Raw genomic sequence first — 27164 nt, 5'->3', positions numbered from 1 at the left:
GACCTGGCGTCTCTCGCTGTCAGCTCTGTTGGTTTTTGTGTTGTTTGCGTATATTTTCCTCTCTGTCGTCCTCTCCCCCGTCACCTGCGGTCTGTGTGTCGGGCCCCACCTGGATTAGCTGCGCCCTTGGACGTGCCGGCTCCCGCCAGGTACGGTCTTGTGAACGCAAGATCTTTGACAAACAAAACGTTTATCCTGAAGGATTTCTTCACTTCCCGCGGACTTCCTCTGTGTGACGGAAACATGGTTGAGAGCCGGTGAGTCCGCCCCTCTTAATGAACTTCTGTCATACTTTAATTCTCCGCGGTCGTCCGGTCGAAAAGGAGGAGGATTAGCAGTCGTTTTTTAAAAATGACTTTAAATGCCGTCAGATCCGCCTGCAACCCTCCTTTTCAAGCTTCGAACTGTGCATGTTTGAGCTGGAGGGGGAGTGGCTTCCAGCTCGGGCTGAATTTCGGGACAAAATTTCTTCCGGGAGGATTTCGGGAAAATCCGTGAGGGTTGGCAAGTATGCCCCCGGGCCGCACTTTGGACACCTCTGCTCTAGAGCCACAGGTTCCCGACCCCTGCCTTAGAACATGTCTATGTGGACGTCATCAAGGGGGTGCACTACACTTCTCCTACACACAGGGGGCGCTGTGAGAAAGACCACCTTACAACTGTATGGAGACGCTACATCCGGTTGTAAGGCGGAAACCGGAGCGGGACTCTTGAAAAGATCATAACAGTCTGCTTGTGACAGCTCGTCTTCTCTCACTTTATACAACATTTTATAGGGACGTACTTACAATGCCGCTACTTTACACTTTATACAACATTTTATAGGGACTTACTTACAATGGCGCTACTTCACAGGCAACACAGAGCTATGTCATGACTTGTAACTCCACTAAGTGTTTGTTAGCCTAGCAAGCTAACACAGAGGGACAGAGTTGGACGAGCAGGGCGGACAAAGTGCAACATGCCGCCCAAGAAGCAGACGTCGGCAGCGGCCAACATCTCCAGCTCCTTGGACCTGGAGTCCGAGGACATCAGCCTGGAGACCACCGTGCACACCGCCGAGGACCTCTCCTCCTCCGACGAGCAGCGGGCGAGCTCCCAGAAGGTGAGCCGGCCAGCTTCTATTTATTTTTATTTTTGGTATTTATTATTTTTAGTTATTTTATTTTAATTTTTTATTGACGGGCAGCAGTCGAGCTCCCAGAAGGTGAGCCGGACAGCTTCTATTTATTTTTATTTTTGATTGATTGATTGATTGATTGATACTTTTATTAGTAGATTGCACAGTACAGTTCATATTCCGTACAATTGACCACTAAATGGTAACACCCCAATAAGTTTTTCAAGGTGTTTAAGTCGGGGTCCACGTTAATCAATTCATGGTACAAATATTTACGATCAACATAATACAGTCATCACACAAGTTAATCATCATAGTATGTACATTGAATTATTTACATTATTTACAATCCGGGGGGTGGGATGAGGAGCTTTGGTTGATATCAGAACTTCAGTCATCAACAATTGCATCAACAGAGAAATGTGGACATTGAAACAGTGTAGGTCTTATTTAGTAGGATATGTACAGCCAGCAGAGAACATAGTGAGTTCACATAGCATAAGAACAAGTATATACATTAGAAGTACATTTGAGTTGTTTATAATCCGGGGAGATGGGATGTGAATGGAGGAGGGTATTAGTAAAGTGTTGAAGTTGCCTGGAGGTGTTGTTTTAGAGCGGTTTTGAAGGAATATAGAGATGCACTTACTTTTATACCTGTTGGGAGTGCATTCCACATTGATGTGGCATAGAAAGAGAATGAGTTAAGACCTTTGTTAGATCGAAATCTGGGTTTAACGTGGTTTGTGGAGCCCCCCCTGGTGTTGTGGTTATGGCGGTCATTTACGTTAAGGAAGTAATTTGACATGTACTTCGGTATCAAGGAGGTGTAGCGGATTTTATAGACTAGGCTCAGTGCAAGTTGTTTTACTCTGTCCTCCTCTATTTATTATTTTCATTTTTATATTTTTAGTTATTTTATTTAAATTTTTTATTGACGGGCAGTTCCCTCCGGGTACTCCGGCTTCCTCCCACTTCCAAAGACATGCACCTGGGGATAGGTTGATTGGCAACACTAAATTGGCCCTAGTGTGTGAATGTGAGTGTGAATGTTGTCTGTCTATCTGTGTTGGCCCTGCGACGAGGTGGCGACTTGTCCAGGGTGTACCCCGCCTTCCGCCCGATTGTAGCTGAGATAGGCGCCAGCGCCCCCCGCGACCCCGAAAGGGAATAAGCGGTAGAAAATGGATGGATGGATGGAGTGGGAAGAACAACATTTATTTAATCCCACCCCCAGTTCTCCATTTAGTGAATATTCAATCAATCAATCAATGTTTACTTATATAGCTCTTAATCACGAGTGTCTCAAAGGGCTACAAGCCACAACGACATCCTGGGCTCAGATCTCACATCAAGGCAAGAAAAAACTCAACCCATAGGGATGACAATGAGAAACCTTAGGGGGGACCGCAGATTCCATTAATACATTTAAATTGTATTTCTTAAATTTTGGTAAGAATGGCGTGTGCTTAATTTTTTTAGCCCAATTTTTGTATACTTCTTCAGGATATAATGTCTATGAACTGTGCCCGCAAAATATTATTTCTCTAAAACTGCCCTCATGTATTTGTTGGAACATTTTTCATCACAGAAATGAACATCTTCAATATTAAGGTTTCTCAGACAAGGGGTCGTATTTGAATATAAAACATCTTGAGTCACCATAGATTTTAAGGATAGAGGTATATTGCTTTGGTGATCTTGTTAAAACAGATGTTTTGAACAACAACATTGATACATTTCATACATTTTTCCATACGTAAACAAACTAGGTGACCCGCCAGCTGATCGAGAGGAAGCAGCTGCTGCAGAACGTCGAGCTGCTCAAAATCGAGCTTTCCCGGAAGAACCTGACCATAGACAACATGAAGGCTGACTACATGTCCAAGGTAACAACCGACACTGGAAACAATCTTATTAAAATGGCTCATTTACCATCTCTACTCCCATTATTTTGTATCCGCCACTTGGGATATGAACATTTTATTGTGTAGAAGTATGGGGAAACAACTACAAAAGTACACTTCATTCAGTTATAATAATACATCATGTTGGATATAGAGAACATACAAATACTTAATTCATTGTATCAAAAATACTGAAATTCCACCACATAGTGAATATGCAAACAGCTAAAATTATACACAAAGCAAACTATAACCTGCTACCCAAGAATATACAAAAATTCTTCTCAACAAAATAAGAGAAATATAATCTTAGAGAAAAATGTGATTTAAAACATTTGTACACACGTGCAACACTTAAGACCTTCAGTATATCAGTATGTGGAATTAAATGATGGAATGGATTAAGCCAGTGGTCCTCAACCTTTTTTCAGTGATGTACCCCCTGTGAACATTTTTGAAATTCAAGTACCCCCTAATCAGAGCAAAGCATTTTTGGTTGAAAAAAAAAAAAGAGATGAAAAAGTAAAATACAGCACTATGTCATCAGTTTCTGATTTATCAAATTGTATAACAGTGCAACATATTGCTCATTTGTAGTGGTCTTTCTTAAACTGTTTGGAAAAAAAGATATGAAAATAACTTAAAACCTGTCAAAAAATAAACAAGTGATTCAATTATAAATAAAGATTTCTACACATAGAAGTAATCATCAACTTAAAGTGCCCTCTTTGGGGATTGTAATAGAGATCCATGTGGATTCATGAACTTCATTCTAAACATTTCTTCTCAAAAAAACTATATTTTAAACATAAACAATATTTATGGAACATGTCCATAAAAAAATCTAGCTGTCAACACTGAATATGGCATTGTTGCATTTCTTTTCACAGTTTATGAACTTACATTCATGTTTTGTTGAAATATATTTATAAAGGATTTTTGAATTTTTGCTATTTTTAGAATATTTAAAAAAAATCTCACATACCCTTTGGCATACCTTCAAGTACCCCTATTTGAGAACCACTGGATTAAGCAAAGAAATCAAACAATGTACTAACATGATCCACTTCAAGAAACTCTTCAAACTTAAAGTGTTCACAAAGTACAAAGGAGAAGAAGAACCATGATGAACATTCTGAATTTATTTCATCTATCCATTCATTTTCTAGATAATCTTCTTTTAGGTTTATTTGAAATAGGGACAGATACAGAAACATAGATATCTGAAACAGTCATCCAATGTATGCATGTAGTGTTACAACACTTGAGCCCAGCAACAACAACAATAACAACACAGATCTAACATCATTAAAATAGGAAAATAAAAAGAATCAGGCAAAGAGGAGTCGATAGTAATGATAATTGTAATAATACAGACGAAGTGCAAACTACACTCCCCGTTTCCATATGAGTTGGTTGTGTTAGATGTAAATATAAACGGAATACAATGATTTGCAAATCCTTTTCAAGCCATATTCAGTTGAATATGCTACAAAGACAACATATTTGATGTTCAAACTGATAAGCTTTTTTATTTTTTTGCAAATAATCATTAACTTTAGAATTTGATGCCAGCAACATGTGACAAAGAAATTGGGAAAGGTGGCAATAAATACTGATAATGTTGAGGAATGCTCATCAAACACTTGTTTGGAACATCCCACAGGTGTGCAGGCTAATTGGGAACAGGTGGGTGCCATGATTGAGTATAAAAACAGCTTCCCAAAAAATGCTCAGTCTTTCACAAGAAAGGATGGGGCGAGGTACACCCCTTTGTCCACAACTGCGTGAGCAAATAGTCAAACAGTTTAAGAACAACGTTTCTCAAAGTGCAATTGCAAGAAATTTAGGGATTTCAACATCTACGCTCCATAATATCAAAAGGTTCGGAGAATCTGGAGAAATCACTCCACGTCAGCGGCATGGCCGGAAACAACATTGAATGACGCTGACCTTCAATCCCTCCGACGGCTTTGTATCAAAAACCGACAACAATCTCCAAAGGATATCACCACATGGGCTCAGGAACACTTCAGAAAACCACTGTCACTAAATACAGTTGTTTGCTACATCTAAGTGCAAGTTAAAGCTCTACTATGCAAAGCGAAAGCCATTTATCAACAACATCCAGAAACACAGCCGGCTTCTCTGGGCCCGAGATCATCTAAAATGGACTGATGCAAAGTGGAAAAGTGTTCTGTGGTCTGACGAGTACACATTTCTAATTGTTTTTGGAAATATTCGACATCGTGTCATCCGGACCAAAGGGGAAATGAACTATCCAGACTGTTATCGACGCAAAGTTGAAAAGCCAGCATCTTTGATGGTATGGGGGTGCATTATAATGTGTCTGAGGCATGGGTAACTTACACATCTGTGAAGGCAACATTAATGCTGAAAGGTACATACAGGTTTTGGAACAACATATGTTGCCATCTAAGCGCTGTCTTTTTCATGGACGCCCCTGCTTATTTCAGCAAGACGATGCCAAGCCACATTCAGCATGTGTTACAACAGCGTGGCTTCGTAAAAAAGAGTGCGGGTACTTTCCTGGCCCGCCTGCAGTCCAGACCTGTCTCCCATGGAAAATGTGTGGCGCATTATGAAGCGTAAAATACGACAGCGGACACCCCGGACTGTTGAACGACTGAAGCTCTACATAAAACAAGAATGGGAAAGAATTCCACTTTCAAGGCTTCAACAATGAGTTTCCTCAGTTCCCAAACGTTTATTGAGTGTTGTTAAAAGAAAAGGTGATGTAACACAGTGGTGAACATGCCCTTTCCCAACTACTTTGGCACGTGTTGCAGCCATGAAATTCTAAGTTAATTATTATTTGCAAAAAAATCTTAAGTTTATGAGTTTGAACATCAAATATGTTGTCTTTGTAGTGCATTCTTCAATATGGGTTGAAAAGGATTTGCAAATCATTGTATTCCGTTCATATTTACATTCAACACAATTTCCCAACTCATATGGAAACGGGGTTTGTAGATAAAAGCCAATAATAATAATAACACAGACAAAGTGCAAACAAGATAAGAACCAATTAGTAAAAAATAGTACAAACTAAACATGGGAATAGAATTGTTGAATCCAGAATATGTTGTCCTGTGTCAGGTGGAGGAGCTGGAAGAGAAGCTGAACGACGCTCTGCACCACAAACACGTGCTGACGCTGAAACTGGACAGTCAGGTGAAACATGCCCAGGAGGAAAACAGGTAGATGCGAAATGCAAAGACTGTATTCTCGCACAGAAAAGCACACGTATACAATTTGTCCAGGAAGCACCAGGTCGTGCGGAAACAGGAAGTGGACACCATCGTGCTCCGGCAGCAGCAGCTGGAGGAGGCTAACCGGCAGATGCGAGAGAAAGCCGGAGAGCTGCGGCGCTCACTGAGGGATCTGGACATCTCCCGCGAGCGCTACCAGGAGCTGCGCAACCTCCCCGAGGAAGCCATGACCATTCAGGAGTTTGTAGCGGTGACTGCCCCCACTGCCGCCGCTTCCCCTGCTCCCCGTTTATGTTTCCTTCATTCATTTTCTACTTTTTTTGTCTTTTCACGTCGCCAGGTGAGATTTTACGAGGCGATGACTCCTCTGAAGGCCGAGCTGGCTGAGGTCATCGTGAAGAAAGACACTTTAAAGGAAGACGTGGACACACAGCGGACTCAGATGAAAGCCCTGATGGAGGTAGTGCACTCGCCCACACGCTGAAGGGACTCCACCCCTCACACACTCCTTTTAGCTCAGGGGCCGCATGCAGAAAAATCCACCTGGATGGGTAAAATCATGGCATGTTAACTTAAAAATACACCTACGACCATTTTAGATTGTTTTCTTTGTTTTACTTAATAGAACGAACACGTTCGGAAAATGTACATATCACAAATAATCCTCTTTTCCAATGTTGTACAAATGTGTAGAATAAATATTACATTGCAACATTCATGTCAACCGAGAAATTGTGTCAGTCTGCGTCATTTTGATAGTAGGCTAGTATAGCTAAGTTGCCTTCATTATAACACTTATATAACATTTTTTTAAAGTTATTTTGATAGTAAGCTAATATAGACACATCATGTGTTGTCTTCATTATAACACTTATATAAGGCTTTTAAAGTCATTTTGATAGTAGGCTAATATGGACACTTCAGGTGTTGTCTTCATTATAACACTATAAGGCTTTTAAAGTCATTTTGATAGTAGGCTAATATAGACACTTATATCATTTGTTGTCTTCATTATAACACTTATATAAGACTTTTAAAGTAATTTTGATAGTAGGCTAATATAGACACTTAGATCATTTGTTGTCTTCATTATAACACTTATATAAGACTTTTAAAGTAATTTTGATAGTAGGCTAATATAGACACTTACATCATGTGTTGCCTTCATTATAACACTTAAATAAGACTTTTAAAGTCATTTTGATAGTCGGCTAATATTGACAATTACATCATGTGTTGCCTTCATTATAACACGTAAATAAGACTTTTAAAGTCATTTTGATAGTAGGCTAATATAGACACTTCAGGTGTTGTCTTCATTATAACACTTAAATAAGGCTTTTAAAGTCATTTTGATAGTAGGCTAATATAGACACTTACATCATTTGTTGTCTTCATTATAACACTTATATAAGACTTTTAAAGTAATTTTGATAGTAGGCTAATATAGACATATGTTGTCTTCATTATATCACTTATATAAGGATTTATATTTTTCGCAGCTTGGAAAGATATAATTTTTTTTGTATTTTTGGTCCAATATGTTTCTTTCAACATTTTGGGTTGCCAACCCCCTAGTTTTATACAATTCTTGTAAGTGCACCTCTGCATAACATTGTATCCTAGATAAAAATAAATATAGATCAACTTACAACAATGAATAACTTTACTGACTTTGTTTTTTAGTCCGTGCATCAATGTGTCTGAAATTAAACAAATAAACCTTTAACTAAATGTGATACTGAAAAATAGAATTAATTAAACTCAATAGACAACAAATTCAAATCGATCAGCAACATTAACTCAGAATCACCAAATCTAAAACAATTTAACCGACAAAACAAAAATAAATAAAACCATTTGTGCTCATTTCGTTTTTTTCTTTGACCAAAATAAGAAAGTAAAGAATAATGGTTATAATGAGCATGTTTTGGAAGCGGGGTTTGATGCAAGATACTGATAAAGCAGGGTCACACACGCCTCCCCTGAGCAGAGAGACTTTGTCATGAAAATACTTGCTGAAATAGGAAGAGTGTACTTCTTCTGTTTGTCAGATACTGCCTGCATGTGTACGTGCGGTCTCATCTTGACAAGTGCTTATATAGTGCAGCATAGCAGGGGCGTGTGAAAGCAGCACTGTGTGTGTGCGTGTGTGTGTGTGTGTGTGTGTGTGTGTGTGTGTGTGTGTGTGTGTCAGCGACGTGATTGACGAGCCACTTGTGTGCAACTGAGTACGCAAGTGAATTTACACACTTTTTTATCTCAGCTCTCATCTCTTTCATCGCCCTCCCGAACAAAGACGGTGTGTGCTGCATGCACTCCAGATAAACTCAAGTGTCACATCGTCAGTACTACACTGCTTTTTCTCAGAGTTTGCCCTACTGACACTTAGCGCACTTAGGGCACACACTACACAAACACTCCCACGAGTGAGGCGTGTATTTACAAGATGTTGAAATAATTGAGGTGGTCAAAAGTGTTCTTTTGAGTGGGAAAACAACATCTTATTTTGTCCCTGCGTCTCTTCCTGACGGTTCTAGCCCCTACATGTTTCACCACCGGCGGCCTCCTCGAAGGCTGATTTATAGAAAAGTCCGCTGATGTTCTGAGGGCGTGTTGTGGATGTAGAGGTGTGGTGCGATGTGGTGACACAAGTTGGTTACCTCTTGACAAGCAAGCACTAAATCTATTAACGCTCCTAAATCAGGATAGGTAGTTTTCTGTTTCAAATACAAACGCCGTTTCCATATGAGTTGGGAAATTGTGTTAGATGTAAATATAAACGGAATACAATGATTTGCAAATCATTTTCAACCCATATTCAGTTGAATATGCTACAAAGACAACATATTTGATGTTCAAACTGATAAACATTTTTTTTGTGTACTAAAAATCATTAACTTTAGAACGTGACAAAGAAGTTGGGAAAGGTGGCAATAAATACTGATGAAGTTGAGGAATGCTCATCAAACAGTTGATTGGGTATAAAAATTGCTCTGTCTTTCACAAGAAAGGATGTGTGAGGTACACCCCTTTGTCCACAACTGCTTGAGCAAACAGTTTAAGAACAACGTTTCTCAAAGTGCAATTGCAAGAAATTTAGGGATTTCAAAATCTATGGTCTCTAATATCATCAAAAGGTTCAGAGAATCTGGAGAAATCACTCCACATAAGCGGCATGGCCGGAAACCAACATTGAATGACCGTGGCTTTCTATCCCTCGGACGGCACTGTATCAACAACTGACATCAATTTCCAAAGGATATCACCACATGGGCTCAGGAACACTTCAGAAAACCACTGTCATTAAATACAGTTTGTCGCTACATCTGTAAGTGCAAGTTAAAGCTCTACTATGCAAAGCGAAAGCCATTTATCAACAACATCCAGAAACGCCACCGGCTTCTCTGGGCCCGAGATCATCTAAGATGGACTGATGCAAAGTGGAAAAGTGTTCTGTGGTCTGACGAGTCCACATTTCAATTTGCTTTTGGAAATATTCGACATGGTGTCATCCGGACCAAAGGGGAAGCAAACCATCCAGACTGTTATCGACGCAAAGTTCAAAAGCCAGCATCTTTGATGGTATGGGGGTGCATTAGTGCCCAAGGCATGGGTAACTTACACATCTGTGAAGGCACCATTAATGCTGAAAGGTACATACAGGTTTTGGAACAACATATTCTGCCATCAAGGACGCCCCTACTTATTTCAGCAAGACAATGCCAAGCCACATTCAGCACGTGTTACAACAGGGTGGCTTCGTAGTAGAAGAGTGCGGTTACTTTCCTGGCCCGCCTGCAGTCCAGACCTGTCTCCCATTAAAAATGTGTGGCGCATTATTAAGCGTAAAATACGACAGCGGAGACCCCGGACTGTTGAACGACTGAAGCTCTACATAAAACAAGAATGGGAAAGAATTCCACTTTCAAAGCTTCAACAATTAGTTTCTTCAGTTCCCAAACGTTTTTTGAGTGTTCTTAAAAGAAAAGGTGATGTAACACAGTGGTGAACATGCCCTTTCCCAACTACTTTGGCACGTGTTGCAGCCATGAAATTCTAAGTTAATTAGTATTTGCAAAAAAAAAAAAAGTTTATGAGTTTGAACATCAAATATCTTGTCTTTTTAGTGCATTCAATTCAATATGGGTTGAAAAGGATTTGAAAATCATTGTATTCAGTTTATTTTTACATCTAACACAATTTTCCAACTTATATGCAAACAGGGTTTGTAGATTGGCAACACTAAATGTGTGTGAATGTTGTCTGGCTATCTGTGTTGGCCCTGCGATCAGGGTGTACCCCGCCTACCGCCCATGTGCAGCTGGGTTAGGCTCCAGCACCTCCCCCCCGTGACCCCATAAGGGACAAGCGGTAGAAAATGGCTGCATGACAATGCAATAGCAAGGTGTGCTCATCAGCATGCAGTATTATCAGATACACTTTTTTTCTTCAGTGAGTTGGTCCGTGTATGTGTGCAGAGCTACGAGGAGGAGCGTCGTCTCCGTACCGAGTTGGAGCTGAGGAGCCAGAGACTGACCCTGGAACTGGCCGACACCAAGCAGCACCTCCAAGACGGAGACTTCCGGCGAGAAAACTACCCTAACGTCAAACGGTGAGAAGCTAATGCTAGTTATTAGGGCTGCACAAAACAATCAACTCGCGTCCGAATCGCGATTTCTATTCATCCCGATTTTAGATCGATTTATCCTTTTCAAAAAATCCATAAAAATAAAAAAAAAATCATAATTTCTTTATTCTTTTTTAATAAGAATCAATTCATAAAAAACTTCGTATTTTTTTCCAAAATTAATGTATTTATTATTCTTCTGTGGCGTTTTACGTCCGCCTCTAAGTCCCAAGCTGTTGGTTGTTGTTGTTCATCCGATAGATTTCATGTCTTTCATGCATATGTGTATATATATATATATATATATATATATATATATCCATCCATCTATTTTCTACCGCTTATTCCCTTTTGGGTTCGCGGGGGGCGCTGGCGCCTATCCCAGCTACAATCGGGCGGAAGGCGGGGTACACCCTGGACAAGTCGCCACCTCATCGCAGGGCCAACACATATAGACAGACAACATTCACACTCACATTCACACACTAGGGCCAATTTAGTGTTGCCAATCAACCTATCCCCAGGTGCATGTCTATCTATCTATCTATCTATCTATCTATCTATATATATATATATATATATATATATATATATATATATAGATAGATAGATAGATAGATAGTACTTTATTGATTCCTTCAGGAGAGTTCCTTCAGGAAAATTAAAATTCCAGCAGCAGTGTACAGAGTTGAGATCAATTTAAAGAAAAAAGTAAAAAGTAAATAATGGGGGTTTAAAAGGAAACAAAATAGAGAAATATTACAAAAAGAATAAAAACAATGGGAATAACAATATAACAGTAACATAAGAATATAACAAGACAAAGTAGGCAGTAGTGACCATGTGTATATATATATATATATATATATATATATATATATATATATATATATATATATATATACATACATATACAGTGTGTATATATATATATATATATATATATATATATATATGCATACACACACACACACACATATATGTATGTGTATATATATATATAAGGATTTATATATACATACATATGTGTGTATATGTATGTATATACATATATACACACACACATATATATATATATATATATATATATATATATATATATATATATATATATATATGTATATATATATATATACATATATATATATATATATATATATATATATATGTATGTATATATATATATATATATATATATATATATATATATATATATATATATATATATATATATATATAGCATATAATTGTTGAGACTTTTTACTAAATAAGAAGTGTCTAATTTTATCACAGTAGTCGACCGATAAGATGGCACAAACAGATTGAATACATCTAGTTTTTATAAAATCAGGAGGCAAATTCAATCAAGTAGTGTTTTCATATGTTCCTTTGTGTGTATTATCTGTTGTTTGCTAGAGAGCGGGACATTTTGGAAGCAGAGGTGAAAGAGATAAAGAGAAAATTTGAGACCCTTGACTTGAGTCACACAACCCTCGGCAGGCAGCGTGAGGCCCTCAGCAAAGAGGTGCTTCACCCAAAATACATTGGAGCACATTTAGAGACACGATTTATTTAACCTCACCCTCGCCTTTGCTGTGCCTTTTTCCACCTGCAGATGGCGACGTTGCAGCAGTCAGTGAACCTGCTGCAAAAGGACAAGGAGTACCTGCACAGGCAGAACATGGAGCTCAGTGTTCGCTGTGCCCATGAGGAAGACCGCCTGGAGCGCATGCAGGTTGTTCCAGTCTCCTTACACTTGCGTAATCCAAGCTTGGCCACGTCTAACCGCTGGGCTTCCAGGTGCAACTGGAGGACAGCAAGAAGGCCAGGGAGGACGCCTATGAGAAATATGTCGCATCCAGGTGAGCTCCCGCAGATTTCAGTCATTAAAAAAACAGAGAAACATGTCAAATGCACCTCAGAAAACTTAAGAGGAAACCAAATGTGTCATCCAATTGCAGAGACCACTATAAGTCCGAGTATGAAAGGAAGTTGAGGGACGAGCTGGAGAACATCAGAATGAAAACCGGCCAGGAGATCGACAACCTGCACAGAACGTCCAAGGAGATGTACGAGCGAGAGAACAGGTGAAGGCTTTTTTTCCCCATGCGAGAACACCTCAGCAGTCCAGGCATCCGAACTGCCGTCTCTCTTTTTGGAGCAGAAACTTGCGGGAGGCCAGAGACAACGCCGCGCTGGAGAAGGAGCGAGCGCTGGTTGCAGAGAGAGACACCCAGTCACGATACAACCAGCTGCTGGAACAGTAAGCTTCTACTTTTCCTCATCTTTTCTTGTATTTTACTCATTTACTAAAGGTCAACCTGGTGGATTACGAGGTGCTGGCAGTGACACAGCTACACAACAACTAAGCATACAATAGCACACAAGCGACACTACACGTATAAAAACAATGCAGTCCGACCACAACATTTGCCAGTTTAAAGAAGTATCTAATAATTATAGGAGCAAATGACTTACAGATACAAAGTCTCAAAGGCAGGATGCATTTGAAAGTATCCAGTAACACAGATCTGGCCAAGTGAAGGCCCGCCGGACATTTTCAAATAATTTTTTTATATCTTTAAGATGGAAAGTGTAGCTGCCATTATGATGTGCTGCGATGTTTTCTAATGACCGTAAGTCTTCAACTATACTAAGTCTTTCAATGGTTGGAAACTGCGCTTCTGCGTGATATACTAGTTACTATGGTAATCGAGTAAGTTACTATGGTCATCTAATTAGTTACTATGGTAATCTAATTAGATACTAGGGACGGCGTGGCCGTGCGCAACCCGAGGGGCCCTGGTTCAAATCCCACCTAGTACCAACCTCGTCACGTCCGTTGTGTCCTGAGCAAGACACTTCACCCTTGCTCCTGATGGGTACTGGTTGGCGCCTTGCATGGCAGCTCCTTCCATCAGTGTGTGAATGTGTGTGTGAATGGGTAAATGTGGAAATAGTGTCAAAGCGCTTTGAGTACCTTGAAGGTAGAAAAGCGCTATACAAGTACAACCCATTTATCATTTATTTATACTATGGTCATCTAATTAGTTACCATGGTCATCTAATTAGTTACCATGGTAATGTAAGTCACAGCAGCTCAGACGAGGCACCAAGCAGTGTGGGTGGGGAGCGTTTCCACAGAGTGTTTCCAGTGCCTGAAATGCGGGTGTCAGGGACGGGACTTGGAAGGAGATTTGTACCACAAAGTTCTAATGCGTAGTGATGTATCAGATTGTAGGTGTTTTTTTTTTTTATCCTTCGTGTTCATAGTTTGCTGTGTTTGTTGCATTTTTGTTGTGTTTCGCTGGATTGTAAAATATGTCGATTGAGATGGGGTGTGACGTTTACATGTTGTCAATATTCAGTGTTTTGTCCTGCATAGATAGTTAATACTGTAAGTCCCACATCATTTTTTTTTTGTCCTGTCCTGCTTCTCAGGCAAACCATATAGTTGATGTAGATTCCCACATCGGCTGTTCAGATTTACTTTACAAAAGAGAAGTGTAGGATACTTCTCTTGTTCCCACATTCCTTATTTTCATGTACATTTTTAAAAATGTAAAATTCCATTCCGTTTAAGGCGTCTGTCATAAAGTTTTTAGCATTCAATCAGACATTATTGTGAGGGTTTGTATTAGTTGTTCCTGAAAATAGATATACCGGCCCCAGACACATTTTTTTTCTCCGAAATTTGCCCCTCGAGCCAAAATAATTGCCCAGACATGCAGTAACAAACGTGTCCACATCAATCCACTTCTTGCACCATGAGCAATGGTCCCTCTGGGGTGCGCGCCTGCGCAATTGCCAACTGCTCATGCATCCTAAATCCCACCAAAACACTAAACAGAATAAAGACATAACTATTTAGTCTGTGTGATTTTGCAATGCAACGTTATGAGTGACATACACCCCCACCATGATACCATGCGGACATCCTCCCAACTGATCCCTTTTTCAATCAATCAATCAATCAATGTTTATTTATATAGCCCCAAATCACAAATGTCTCAAAGGACTGCACAAATCATTACGACTACAACATCCTCGGAAGAACCCACAAAAAAGGGCAAGGAAAACTCACACCCAGTGGGCAGGGAGAATTCACATCCAGTGGGACGCCAGTGACAACGCTGACTATGAGAAACCTTGGAGAGGACCTCAGATGTGGGCAACCCCCCCCTCTAGGGGACCGAAAGCAATGGATGTCGAGCGGGTCTAACATGATACTGTGAAAGTTCAATCCATAGTGGCTCCAACACAGCCGCGAGAGTTCAGTTCAAGCGAATCCAAGACAGCAGCGAGAGTCCCGTCCACAGGAGACCATCTCAAGCGGAGGCGGATCAGCAGCGTAGAGATGTCCCCAATCGATACAGGCGAGTGGTCCATCCTGGGTCCCGACGAGCGGTCCATCCTGGGTCTCGACTCTGGACAGTCAGTACTTCATCCATGGTCATCGGACCGGACCCCCTCCACAAGGGAGGGGGGGGACATAGGAGAAAGAAAAGAAGCGGCAGATCAACTGGTCTAAAAAGGAGGTCTATTTAAAGGCTAGAGTATACAGATGAGTTTTAAGGTGAGACTTAAATGCTTCTACTGAGGTAGCATCTCGAACTGTTACCGGGAGGGCATTCCAGAGTACTGGAGCCCGAACGGAAAACGCTCTATAGCCCGCAGACTTTTTTTGGGCTCTAGGAATCACTAATAAGCCGGAGTCTTTTGAACGCAGATTTCTTGCCGGGACATATGGTACAATACAATCGGCAAGATAGGCTGGAGCTAGACCGTGTAGTATTTTATATGTAATTAGTAAAACCTTAAAGTCACATCTTAAGTGCACAGGAAACCAGTGCAGGTGAGCCAGTACAGGCGTAATATGATCAAGTCTAGCAACCGCATTTTGTACCAACTGTAATCTTTTAATGCTAGACATGGGGAGCCCCAAAAATAATACGTTACAGTAATGGAGACGAGACGTAACAAACGCATGGATAATGATCTCGGCGTCTTTAGTGGACAAAATGGAGCGAATTTTAGCGATAATACGGAGATGAAAGAAGGCCGTTTTAGTAACGCTTTTAATGTGTGACTCAAAGGAGAGAGTTGGGTCGAAGATAATACCCAGATTTTTTACCGAGTCACCTTATTTTATTATTTGGTTGTCAAATGTTAAAGTTGTATTATTAAATAGAGGTCGGTGTCTAGCAGGACCGATAATCAGCATTTCCGTTTTTTTGGCATTAAGTTGCAAAAAGTTAGCGGACATCCATTGTTTAATTTCATTAAGACACGCTTCCAACTGACTACAGTCCGGCGTGTTGGTCAGCTTTAGGGGCATGTAGAGTTGGGTGTCATCAGCATAGCAGTGAAAGCTAATACCGTATTTGCGTATGACGTCACCCAGCGGCAGCATGTAGATGCTGAAGAGTACAGGGCCAACGTTGTTTTTCAACGTTGTACACAGGTTATTACTGCATACGTATTTAAAAAAAAAAAAACATTCATATCTGCAGGGAATAAAGTAATGCACGCTTAGCAAAGTTTTGTACTACTGCACAGGTGTCAAACTCAAGGGGGCCAGATTCGGGCTTATGTGGCCCACGAAAGCCTGGAAAAATGTGTGTCGATTTTTTTATTTTTTTTTTAACTACATGCTTTCATTCTTTCAATTTTGGCAGAACTTTAATATTATCTGATTATGTCAAATGTCGTATTATTATCTATATAATATAATTTTTTAAATAAATAGTTAAATATCTTCTTGTCACCTTTAAAGCAAGTTATCCAGCATTCTGTGCATTAAAAAAAATCTAATAATCAGATGCACAGGCAATTGTGCAATAATTAAAGGTGATTATGCATTTACATAGGTGCTGTCAAGTGATATGTTTTAAAAAAATCTGATGCATCACACCTGAATTTGGATGAGTCATGATTAAACAGAGGTTACTAACTGCATGCCTAATTTATAGATGGCTGTAGGCATCCATCACTGCGATGTTGCCCTCAATGCAAACAGGTTTGACACCCTTGTACGACTGACTGTATATCCCTAAAAACCAAATGCAAGTGTACCAACTGTAGTGTGACACGTAGCATTTCAGCAAACATCAGCAAATCCACTTTCCCTGGCAGGTTTAAAAGTCAAAATGCAGGTCTCCGAGACTATCAGTGATGGTTTTATAGCGTTCGCCTGAGGACCGCTCTTAACCTGTCAAGGACAGAAGAAAACATCAAAGCCAGTCAGTGCAGTTCCCCCCCCCCCCCTCCCCTCCATTTTGTCATAATGAGCTGTATCACATTTCACATTCATGCCGCGTCAAGTGTCTGCTTATTGTGCGCTGCGAGCGTGATTTAGTGAAGCAGGTTCCACGCCATCATTGTACAGTAAATGTATACTGTACATTGCTGCACATGCGTGTTGCCTGAATGATGCAAACCCGCACGCCTCAGGCTTTTGATTTACCATCTCTATACTGAAAATACATAAATGTCAGAGTCCAAAGGTTTTTAAAGGGGAAAAAAAAGGATGCGGGGATTGTTGCAAAGTCAAACTTGTTGTCCATGACTGCTCTCCTTAAGGAAATGAAATACTTTTGGCTAAGTTGCATTGTAAAATGTCAAGTAATCAACCTACTGTAATACCGTATTTCCTTGAATTGCCGCCGGGGCGCTAATTAATTTAAAACCTCTTCTCACTCCAGCGTTTACTGAAGGCATGCGATAAATTTAGGCCTGCACTTATAAATTTGAGCGTGATTTAAGGATACCATCATGAAAAGCACATTTAATTAAAAAAAAAACGTTATTATGGTCTTACCTTTCCTTATAAATGAAGTCCATGCGCAGCTCTTTCTGATCAAAAGCATCGATAACTTGTTTATGGAAGTCTTCCTTATCTTTCTTCACTTTTAAAAGTCTCTCTTTCTCGATGGAGATCTTCCTTTATTACCTCCTGCTTCGATTAAAAGTCCAGTTTAGAAAACTGTTTCATTTTTCATGTTAAAAGTGCATGCGAGAGGAAAAAATAAACGATCGCTGCTCACTCTTGAAGCTTGTTGTCACTTCTTCTGCAGCCGAGTAGTCGAAAGAAGGATCACTAGCACCCTCTACCACCAGGAGGCGGGAGTCATTTAATGACTCATATTTGACACACGCAGCTACGGTATATTAATAAAACATAGAATGCTTACAGTTGTTTTTAGCATATTCAATAGCTTGGACCTTAAATCCTCCTGAATAGCTCTTAATCTTCTTCCCTTTATCCATCCATCCATCCATCATCTTCCGCTTATCCGAGGTCGGGTCGCGGGGGCAACAGCCTAAGCAGGGAAACCCAGACTTCCCTCTCCCCAGCCACTTCGTCTAGCTCTTCCTGGGGGATCCCGAGGCGTTCCCAGGCCAGCCAGGAGACATAGTCTTCCCAACGTGTCCTGGGTCTTCCCCGTGGCCTCCTACCGGTTGGACGTGCCCTAAACACCTCCCTAGGGAGGCGTTCGGGTGGCATCCTGACCAGATGCCCGAACCACCTCATCTGGCTCCTCTCGATGTGAAGGAGCAGCGGCTTTACTTTGAGTCCCTCCCGGATGGCAGAGCTTCTCACCCTATCTCTAAGGGAGAGACCTGGAAACTCATTTGGGCCGCTTGTACCCGTGATCTTATCCTTTCGGTCATGACCCAAAGCTCATGACCATAGGTGAGGATGGGAACGTAGATCGACCGGTAAATTGAGAGCTTTGCCTTCCGGCTCAGCTCCTTCTTCACCACAACGGATCGGTACAACGTCCGCATTACTGAAGACGCTGCACCGATCCGCCTGTCGATCTCACGATCCACTCTTCCTTCACTCGTGAACAAGACTCCTAGGTACTTGAACTCCTCCACTTGGGGCAGGGTCTCCTCCCCAACCCGGAGATGGCACTCCACCCTTTTCCGGGCGAGAACCATGGACTCGGACTTGGAGGTGCTGATTCTCATTCCGGTCGCTTCACACTCGGCTGCGAACCGATCCAGGGAGAGCTGAATATCCCGGTCAGATGATGCCATCAGGACCACATCATCTGCAAAAAGCAGAGACCTAATCCTGCGGTTACCAAACCGGAACCCCTCAACGCCTTGACTGCGCCTAGAAATTCTGTTCTTCCCTTTCTGCCATTTCAAATGATTGAAATCAGCCTCCTCCATTTTGAAAATGATGACAGGTGAAGTGTCACTCGTGACGTGACGAGTTTGACCCGGCGGAAATTCTAGGCATATGCTAATTATTGAGCGAAACGAGTTTGACGCGGCGGAAATTCTAGACATGCGCTAATAAAAATGATATTTTGCGAAACGAGTTTGACCCGGCGTTAATCCGGAGCCGGCGGTAATGCTGAGCATACGCTAATTATTTTGCGAAACGAGTTTGACCCGGCAGTAATTCTAGGCAGCCGCATACTATATACCCGGCGGAAATTCAAGGAAATACGGTAATACTCCGCTTCCATTCCAAGCAGTGAATAATCATTAGGTTAGTGTTTTCATGCCTAACATTTTTCTGTTTGAGTCTTTTCCCTTGATGAAGCCTTTTCAAACCTTCCATATTATAAGATAATAAAAGTAGGTGTGATTTGTGCTGATATCCTATCAGATGGGCCTGGGTTCCAATCTCTGGGATCAGGACACCCCTACAGTATAATTTCATATCTGACTTGAAATATAGCCTGTAAGAGAGACTATTAAAGACTAGCAGCAGCAGCAGCAGCAGCAGAAGTGTCCCTGTCTCCAGGGTACTACTGCATGCTTGTCATTTCTCCCAATCCAGACCACCAGCTGTTGGTCTTACTTTCCATACATGTGCACACACACTCTCCCTTGCACCCTCTCTTTGACGCCATCACATTCCCGCCGGGCGTCGCGAGCCAACAACGACAGATGCCCGCCGCAAGCCTTTAACCCCTAACCTCACATAGAGCCCCTATTTTGGGGGGAAGAACGATGCGGACGAGTTTGAAATGGCGTCAGACTACGGTAGCGCGGGCGGCCGCTTGCTCGCAGCACAGTAGTTACGCAAGTTTAACACGGGGGGATTCTCCCAGTCAGCTTACATGCCAGGAAAGAAAGAGTTCTTTGAAGGGATGAAGAAACATTCACATTAAGTCATTCCTCGCATCTCCGGTGCAGCCGCCGCCATTAAAGCAGGACATAAAACATCAGACCATGTGCACTTGTCTGTCACAGCTCACCCCAGCGCCCGATGGATGATGAAATCCTATCAGGTCAGCTGTAATCAAGAGTTATTAATATTGTCCAAAGCAAGCGCTACAGCCCCTCATGTCGGGTTTGCACTTCTAGGCCTGCCACTTCAAAAGCCGCTTTGCTATTTACTAAATGCCTTGTTTTAAAAAAAAAAAAAAAAAAAAAAGCTGAGGTGTGCTGACAACTTGAACCTGCAACATATGACAGGAGTCTGGCTGTTCTCAGTGGGTTAGAGTGCACCTCACTATTTCAAAGGTGCTAGTTAAGAATGTTAAAAAGTTAGCACCTGCGTAATTAGTAAAGGCTTTGAGACATTTGGGAAGAACAGAAAAAAAAAATTCAACAAAGCAAACCTCCACCTGTCACGTCCGGGTTTCACTTTTACTCCTGCCACTGAAGACCCGGGGGCCTCATTTCAAAAAGTGTGCGTGGATTCCGCTGCATAACATTGGTTGAGCACGAACCTCAGAATGTACCTGAGCTTCAAAAAATTCTGAACATTTGGAATGGCAATATTTGTCTGTCCAAACTTGTGTAAAATGTCACAAAGATAGAGAACTTGTTGAGATGAAGAACATGTTCACGGTCAAGCTTTTTCTTTGTTAAAGTTAAAGTACAAATGATTGTCTCACACACACACTAGATGTGGTGAAATTATTTTCTGCATTTGACCCATCACCCTTGATCACCCCCTGGGAGGTGAGGGGAGCAGTGGGCAGCAGCGGTGCCACGCCCAGGAATAATTTTTGGTGATTTAACCCCCAAATCCAACCCTTGATTCTGAGTGGCAAGCAGGGAGGTAATGGGTCCCATTTTTATAGTCTTTGGTATGACTCGGCCGGGGTTTGAACTCACAACCTACCCATCTCAGGGCGGACACTCTAACCACCAAGCCACTGAGTAGGCGCCAAGTCTTTGTCCAATAAATGCATTTGTTACTTGTTCCTCTTTATTTAGTCAACTAATGCAAAGCAGACGTGTTTGAGCAATATTGAAACACCATGATTTCAATATAGGGCTTCACGGTGGCAGAGGGGTTAGTGCGTCTGCCTCACAATACGAAGTTCCTGCAGTCCTGGGTTCAAATCCAGCCTCGGGATCTTTCTGTGTGGAGTTTGCATGTTCTCCCCGTGAATGCGTGGGTTCCCTCCGGGTACTCCGGCTTCCTCCCACTTCCAAAGACATGCACCTGGGGATAGGCTGATTGGCAACACTAAATTGGCCCTAGTGTGTGAATGTGAGTGTGAATGTTGTCTGTCTATCTGTGTTGGCCCTGCGATGAGGTGGCGACTTGGCCAGGGTGTACCCTGCCTTCCGCCCGATTGTAGCTGAGATAGGCGCCAGCGCCCCCCGTGACCCCAAAAGGGAATAAGCGGTAGAAAATGGATGGATATACAGTTGTACAAAAACACACTCTTACTCCTTTTGACAAAATTGGTGCAGTTCAGCTGGATGTGTTGGTTTTCTTACATGGACTTGTTTCTTCAGCATTGTCCACACATTTAAGCCAGGACTTTGGGAAGGCCATTCTAAAACCTTCCTTCTAGCCTGATTTAGCCATTCCTTTACCACTTTTGACGTGTGTTTGGGGTCATTGTCCTGTTGGAACACCCAACCGCGCCCAAGACCCAACCTCCGGGCTGATGATTTTACAAACCCCGTTTCCATATGAGTTGGGAAATTGTGTTAGATGTAAATATAAACGGAATACAATGATTTGCAAATCTTTTTCAACCCATATTCAATTGAATGCACTACAAAGCCAAGATATTTGATGTTCAAACTCATAAACTTTATTTTTTTTTTGCAAATAATAATTAATTTAGAATTTCATGGCTGCAACACGTGACAAAGTAGTTGGGAAAGGGCATGTTCACCACTGTGTTACATCACCTTTTCTTTTAACAACACTCAATAAACGTTTGGGATCTGAGGAAACTAATTGTTGAAGCTTTGAAAGTGGAATTCTTTCCCATTCTTGTTTTATGTAGAGCTTCAGTCCTTCAACAGTCCGGGGTCTCCGCTGTCGTATTTTACGCTTCATAATGCGCCACACATTTTCCATGGGAGACAGGTCTGGACTGCAGGCGGGCCAGGAAAGTACCCGCACTCTTTTTTTTTTACGAAGCCACGCTGTTGTAACACGTGCTGAATGTGGCCTGGCATTGTCTTGCTGGAATAAGCAGGGGCGTCCATGAAAATGACGGCGCTTAGATGGCAGCATATGTGGTTCCAAAACCTGTATGTACCTTTCAGCATTAATGGTCCCTTCACAGATGTGTAAGTCTCCCATGCCTTGGCCATTAATGCACCCCCATACCATTACAGATGCTGGCTTTTCAACTTTGCGTCGATAACAGTCTGGATGGTTCGCTTCCCCTTTGGTCCAGATGACACAATGTCGAATATTTCCGAAAACAATTTGAAATATGGACTCGTCAGACCACAAAACACTTTTCCACTTCGCATCAGTCCATCTCAGATGATCTCGGGCCTAGAGAAGCCGGTGGTGTTTCTGGATGTTGTTGATAAATGGCTTTCGCTTTGCATAGCAGAGCTTTAACTTGCACTTACAGATGTAACGACAAACTCGATTTAGTGACAGCGGTTTTCTGAAGTGTTCCTGAGCCCATGTGGTGATATCCTTTAGAGATTGATGTCGGTTTTTGATACAGTGCCGTCTAAAGGAATCGAAGGTCACGGTCATTCATTGTTTGTTTCCGGCTATGCCGCTTACGTGGAGTAATTTCTCCAGATTCTCTGAACCTTTTGATGATATTATGGAGCGTAGATGTTGAAATTCCTAAATTTCTTGCAATTGCATTTTGAGAAACGTTGATCTTAAACTGTTTGACCATTTGCTCACGCATTTGTGGACAAAGGGGTGTACCTCACCCCATCTTTTCTTGTGAAAGACTGAGCATTTTTGGGAAGCTGTTTTTATACCCAATCATGGCACCCACCTGTTCCCAATTAGCCTGCACACCTGTGGGATCTTCCAAATAAGTGTTTGATGAGCATTACTCAACTTCATCAGTATTTATTGCCACCTTTTCCCAACTTCTTTGTCACGTGTTGCTGGCATAAAATTCTAAAGTTAATGTATATTTGCAAAAAAAAAAGTTTATGAGTTTGAACATCAAATATGTCGTCTTTGTAGCATATTCAACTGAATATGGGTTGAAAATGATTTGCAGATTATTGTATTCCGTTTATATTTACGTCTAACACAATTTCCCAACTCATATGGAAACGGGGATTCCATGGTTGTGAAAACACTGTTCCTGCTGAAGTGAAAGGGGAGTGACAGAGAATGAGGAAGTGTTGTGTGTGTGTGAAGGGAATATGTGTCGGTTGTTAGCATAAAATTGGCAATAAAAGTTAAAAAAAGCGTCAGATTTTGTGCGACTTCTTCTGGCGGCTGCCTTACAGTATATTGGTTAAATCTGTTTTCACGTTTAAAAAAACCCCTCATATTTAAGGTGTGGCGGTTTTTATGTTGCTGTGGCCGTGTGCAATGACCAATTATATTAAGGGGAAACCCAGACTTCCTCGTGGTCCAGAAAATATGTATTGGGTATTCCTTGGTGTTAATTTTGCTCCAGTCACTTTTAGAACTTGTTTTTTTGAGTCTGTCTGCAGGATGTTGGATTCGGGAGGCAGTCCCAGGTTGCAAGTGAAACTAGAGCCCACCCACTCCAAAGTATCATAATTTGTCTTTTGAAAATCTACACTGTTTGAATATAAATCCTGAAGTCGTCACTGCTGTTTTTTCCCCAGACAACAACTTCATAAGCATTATATAAATGATCCTGGTCACAACATTTGGTACGCCTGCACAGTCAACGATTAATTCAGACCTGCATAAAAAAAGCTGCTTTTAACAACATTTATGCCACTGCATGTCAGTGTTATAATAATAATAATAATAATAATAATAATAATAATAATAATAATAATATTGATACATTTTATTTGGTATAGTGCTTTTCAGCGAACTCAAAGATGCTTTACAGGATCAAAATTAAAATATAAAACAGTTCAAAGTAATAATATATAATACAGGAAATATAAAAGCAGTACATAATAGAGACATACTGCAGAGGGGTTAGTGCGTCTGCCTCACAATACGAAGTTCCTGCAGTCCTGGGTTCAAATCCAGGCTCGGGATCTTTCTGTGTGGAGTTTGCATGTTCTCCCCGTGAATGCTTGGGTTCCCTCCGGGTACTCCGGCTTCCTCCCACCTCCAAAGACATGCACCTGGGGATAGGTTGATTGGCAACACTAAATTGGCCCTAGTGTTTGAATGTGAGTGTGAATGTTGACTGTCTATCTGTGTTGGCCCTGCGATGAGGTGGCGACTTGTCCAGGGTGTACCCTGCCTTCCGCCCGATTGTAGCTGAGATAGGCGCCAGCGCCCCCCGCAACCCCAAAAGGGAATAAGCGGTAGAAAATGGATGGATGGATACATAATAAACTACATAACAACACTGGACATTACAAGACACAGAACACTAATCACAAGTTAAAAGCAGATCTGCAGAGGTGTGTTTTGAGAAGGTTTTTGAAGGTAGGAAGATGTGAGCAGTCATGAATGGGTTTGGGAAGAGCGTTCCTGAGGGTGGGAGCTGCGATGGAGAACCGGAGCTTGGTTCTGAGCGGTGTGGAGAGGAGGTTGGCATCAGAGCAGCGAAGGTTGCGTGTAGGGGTATGGCGGTGAAGCAGTTATTATGCACATGCCAATATTAGATGAAGATAATACTTTATCTGGCCTTTTTTTTTTGTTCTCTCAAACCCTGAAGCAGAGGGGGAAGGGCGACTCCTCCTCAGACTGAGAGTTTGACTTCACAAGGTCATATTATGGTTTTTGTGTCTACATTTAAAAGACATCCTTGCGGTCTACGTAACATGTAATGGGGGTTCTTTGCTTGAAATGTTTTTACACACCATTTTCAAGCCGCTTTCTGACCGTCTCTTTAGGATGCTCCGTTTTGTGGGAGTTTTTTTTTTTTTTTTTACGAACCTCCACTTTGACAGTGTCTTCTCCCTGCCGGCCATGTTGTAGTTTTTAGCACTTCCATATGAAGTCTAGTGACTGGTATAAGTTAGAACTATACATTAATTTGCATTAGAAACAGCGGCGGATGCATGTGCATGTATGAGCCAGTCTTCCCCACTAGAAGAGCATTGCAAAAAAGAAGGAGCTTATTAACAGAAAGAAGATCTATCATAGATCCCCTTTAAAGTAGCAGTGGAAAAACATGTTGACTTTATATACTTAATTGTGTTTCATTGTATCCTTAAACAAATGCAATTTATGTTCAGTCCGGAAAGTATGTAAAAACACAGTTTCAACATCATTAAGTGCCACAAATTCAGTCCAGAGATTGACGTCACTGTTGTAACGCTTATGCACTTCGACCATATTACTAGATGGGGGCTCTCTATTTTGCCCACAAAACCCTCTAGATCAGGGGTGCCCATTACGTCGATCGCGAGCTACCAGTCGACCGCGGGGGGTGTGTCAGTCGATCTCGAGCCAGGCTTTTAAAAAAATAGACCTAAAAATTAGTGATCATCAATCTTCACCAAGACGTCACTTAAATGACATTCACGGTACCGGAGGGTCTTGTGAGATGACGCTGGCTGCTGCAAGATCATTATTATTAAAATATGACCGAGAGGAAGGCGAGAAACACTTTTTATTTCAACAGGCTCTCGCGCCGTATCTTCCGTCAAAACTCTAAAGGCCGACTGCACATTTCCTATCTTCACAATAAAAGCCCTGCTTCATGCTGCCTGCGCTAACTAAATACAGAGTCTCGGAAAACTGGCGTGCACAAGCGATCCCTCAGAAAGCTGGCGTGCACATCACTTGTGCACGCTAGCTTTCCAAGACTCTTATTTTGTTAGCGCAGGCAGCATGAAGCAGGGCTTTTATTGTGAAGATAAGAAATGTGCAGTCGGCCTTTAGAGTTTTGACGGAAGGGACGGCGCGAAAGTCTGTTGAAATAAAAAGTGTTTCTCGCCTTCCTCTCCGTCATTTTTTCATAATAATGAACTGGCAGCAGCCAGCGTCATCTCACAAGACCCTCGGGTGCCGTGAATGTCAATCAAGCAAGCTACGGAATTTGCCGCCAATGTTTTTCTTGTAAAGTGTATGGAAGCTGGATGAATTAGATACCAAAAACCAACCACTTTCATGTGGTATTGTACAGAAAGGACAACTTTTTTTCTCCTCCATTTGAAAATGTGGGCGTTATCATCATTACTGTCTGATTCCAATCAATGCAAGTCATCAGAATCAGGTAATACACCAACTTATATTCTTGTCTTCGTGAAAGAAAGACATCTATATGTGTTACACATGCTTGTATTATCATTAAACACATTTAACTTGTTTACAAAAATGTCTCTTTCATAAATAAATAAATATAAATTATATATATAAATGAGGTAGATCCCCTCGAGTTGGTCAATTGAAAAGTAGCTCGCCTGCAGAAAAAGTGTGGGCACCCCTGCTCTAGATAATATCCAAAATCCGCCAACAATACTTTTTAAAGATATTACGACATAAATATTAACCAAATATTAGTAGTATTGTTATTATAAGGTCTAACGCAAACAAACTATTTCTTAGCGGCGCAATGATACAGACAGCTAAGTTGCCCTCAGCTGCCTTTACAGTGAAGTGCTCATCACATCCCGGCTTGTCAAAGTTATTGTAGATTATGAATCACGCCACTAGTCTGGATATTAGGAGGATTCAGCCATACACCTAAGAAGGTATTCATCTGTGACATTCAATTCATACAAGATGGACAAACACACGCAACAGAAGACAGTGTCTGCAGGGAGACTTTTCCTTGTTAACCCTTTGTGTGCATCATGATTAATTCTTCATCTGAACAGTGAGCGATTGTTTTGTTATGTTTGTAGTTTGTACACCTTGTTTAGCATTCAGCAATACTGCTACATAGGGGTGTAACGGTACACAAAAACTTTGGTTCGGTGCGTACCTCGGTTTAGAAGTCAAG

At 41.4% G+C, this 27164-nt stretch overlaps 1 protein-coding gene across 5 annotated transcripts in view; it reads left to right on the top strand.

Annotated features, from left to right (window-relative positions):
• Positions 1-664: 664 nt before the first annotated feature.
• pibf1 (progesterone immunomodulatory binding factor 1) overlaps positions 665-27164 on the top strand; it is an 80990-nt gene continuing 54490 nt past the window's right edge. For 2 of the 5 annotated variants that reach the window (XM_061911690.1, XM_061911689.1), the window contains exons 1-11: positions 665-1105; positions 2893-3009; positions 6148-6248; positions 6312-6510; positions 6601-6720; positions 10742-10875; positions 12307-12415; positions 12506-12625; positions 12691-12752; positions 12852-12977; positions 13055-13153. In XM_061911690.1, the coding sequence (XP_061767674.1) occupies positions 962-1105; positions 2893-3009; positions 6148-6248; positions 6312-6510; positions 6601-6720; positions 10742-10875; positions 12307-12415; positions 12506-12625; positions 12691-12752; positions 12852-12977; positions 13055-13153 (1331 nt within the window). In that variant the 5' untranslated portion in view covers positions 665-961. The remainder of the gene's footprint in view (positions 1106-2892; positions 3010-6147; positions 6249-6311; positions 6511-6600; positions 6721-10741; positions 10876-12306; positions 12416-12505; positions 12626-12690; positions 12753-12851; positions 12978-13054; positions 13154-27164) is intronic. The other 3 variants (XM_061911691.1, XM_061911692.1, XM_061911694.1) reach the window with 3 other exon arrangements.

Source organism: Nerophis ophidion, linkage group LG09 (genome assembly GCF_033978795.1).
Source record: "Nerophis ophidion isolate RoL-2023_Sa linkage group LG09, RoL_Noph_v1.0, whole genome shotgun sequence".
Classification (NCBI taxonomy): Eukaryota; Metazoa; Chordata; class Actinopteri; order Syngnathiformes; family Syngnathidae; genus Nerophis; species Nerophis ophidion.
Note: the sequence above shows the minus strand (reverse complement) of the source record. Positions and strands in the feature narration are given on the sequence as shown.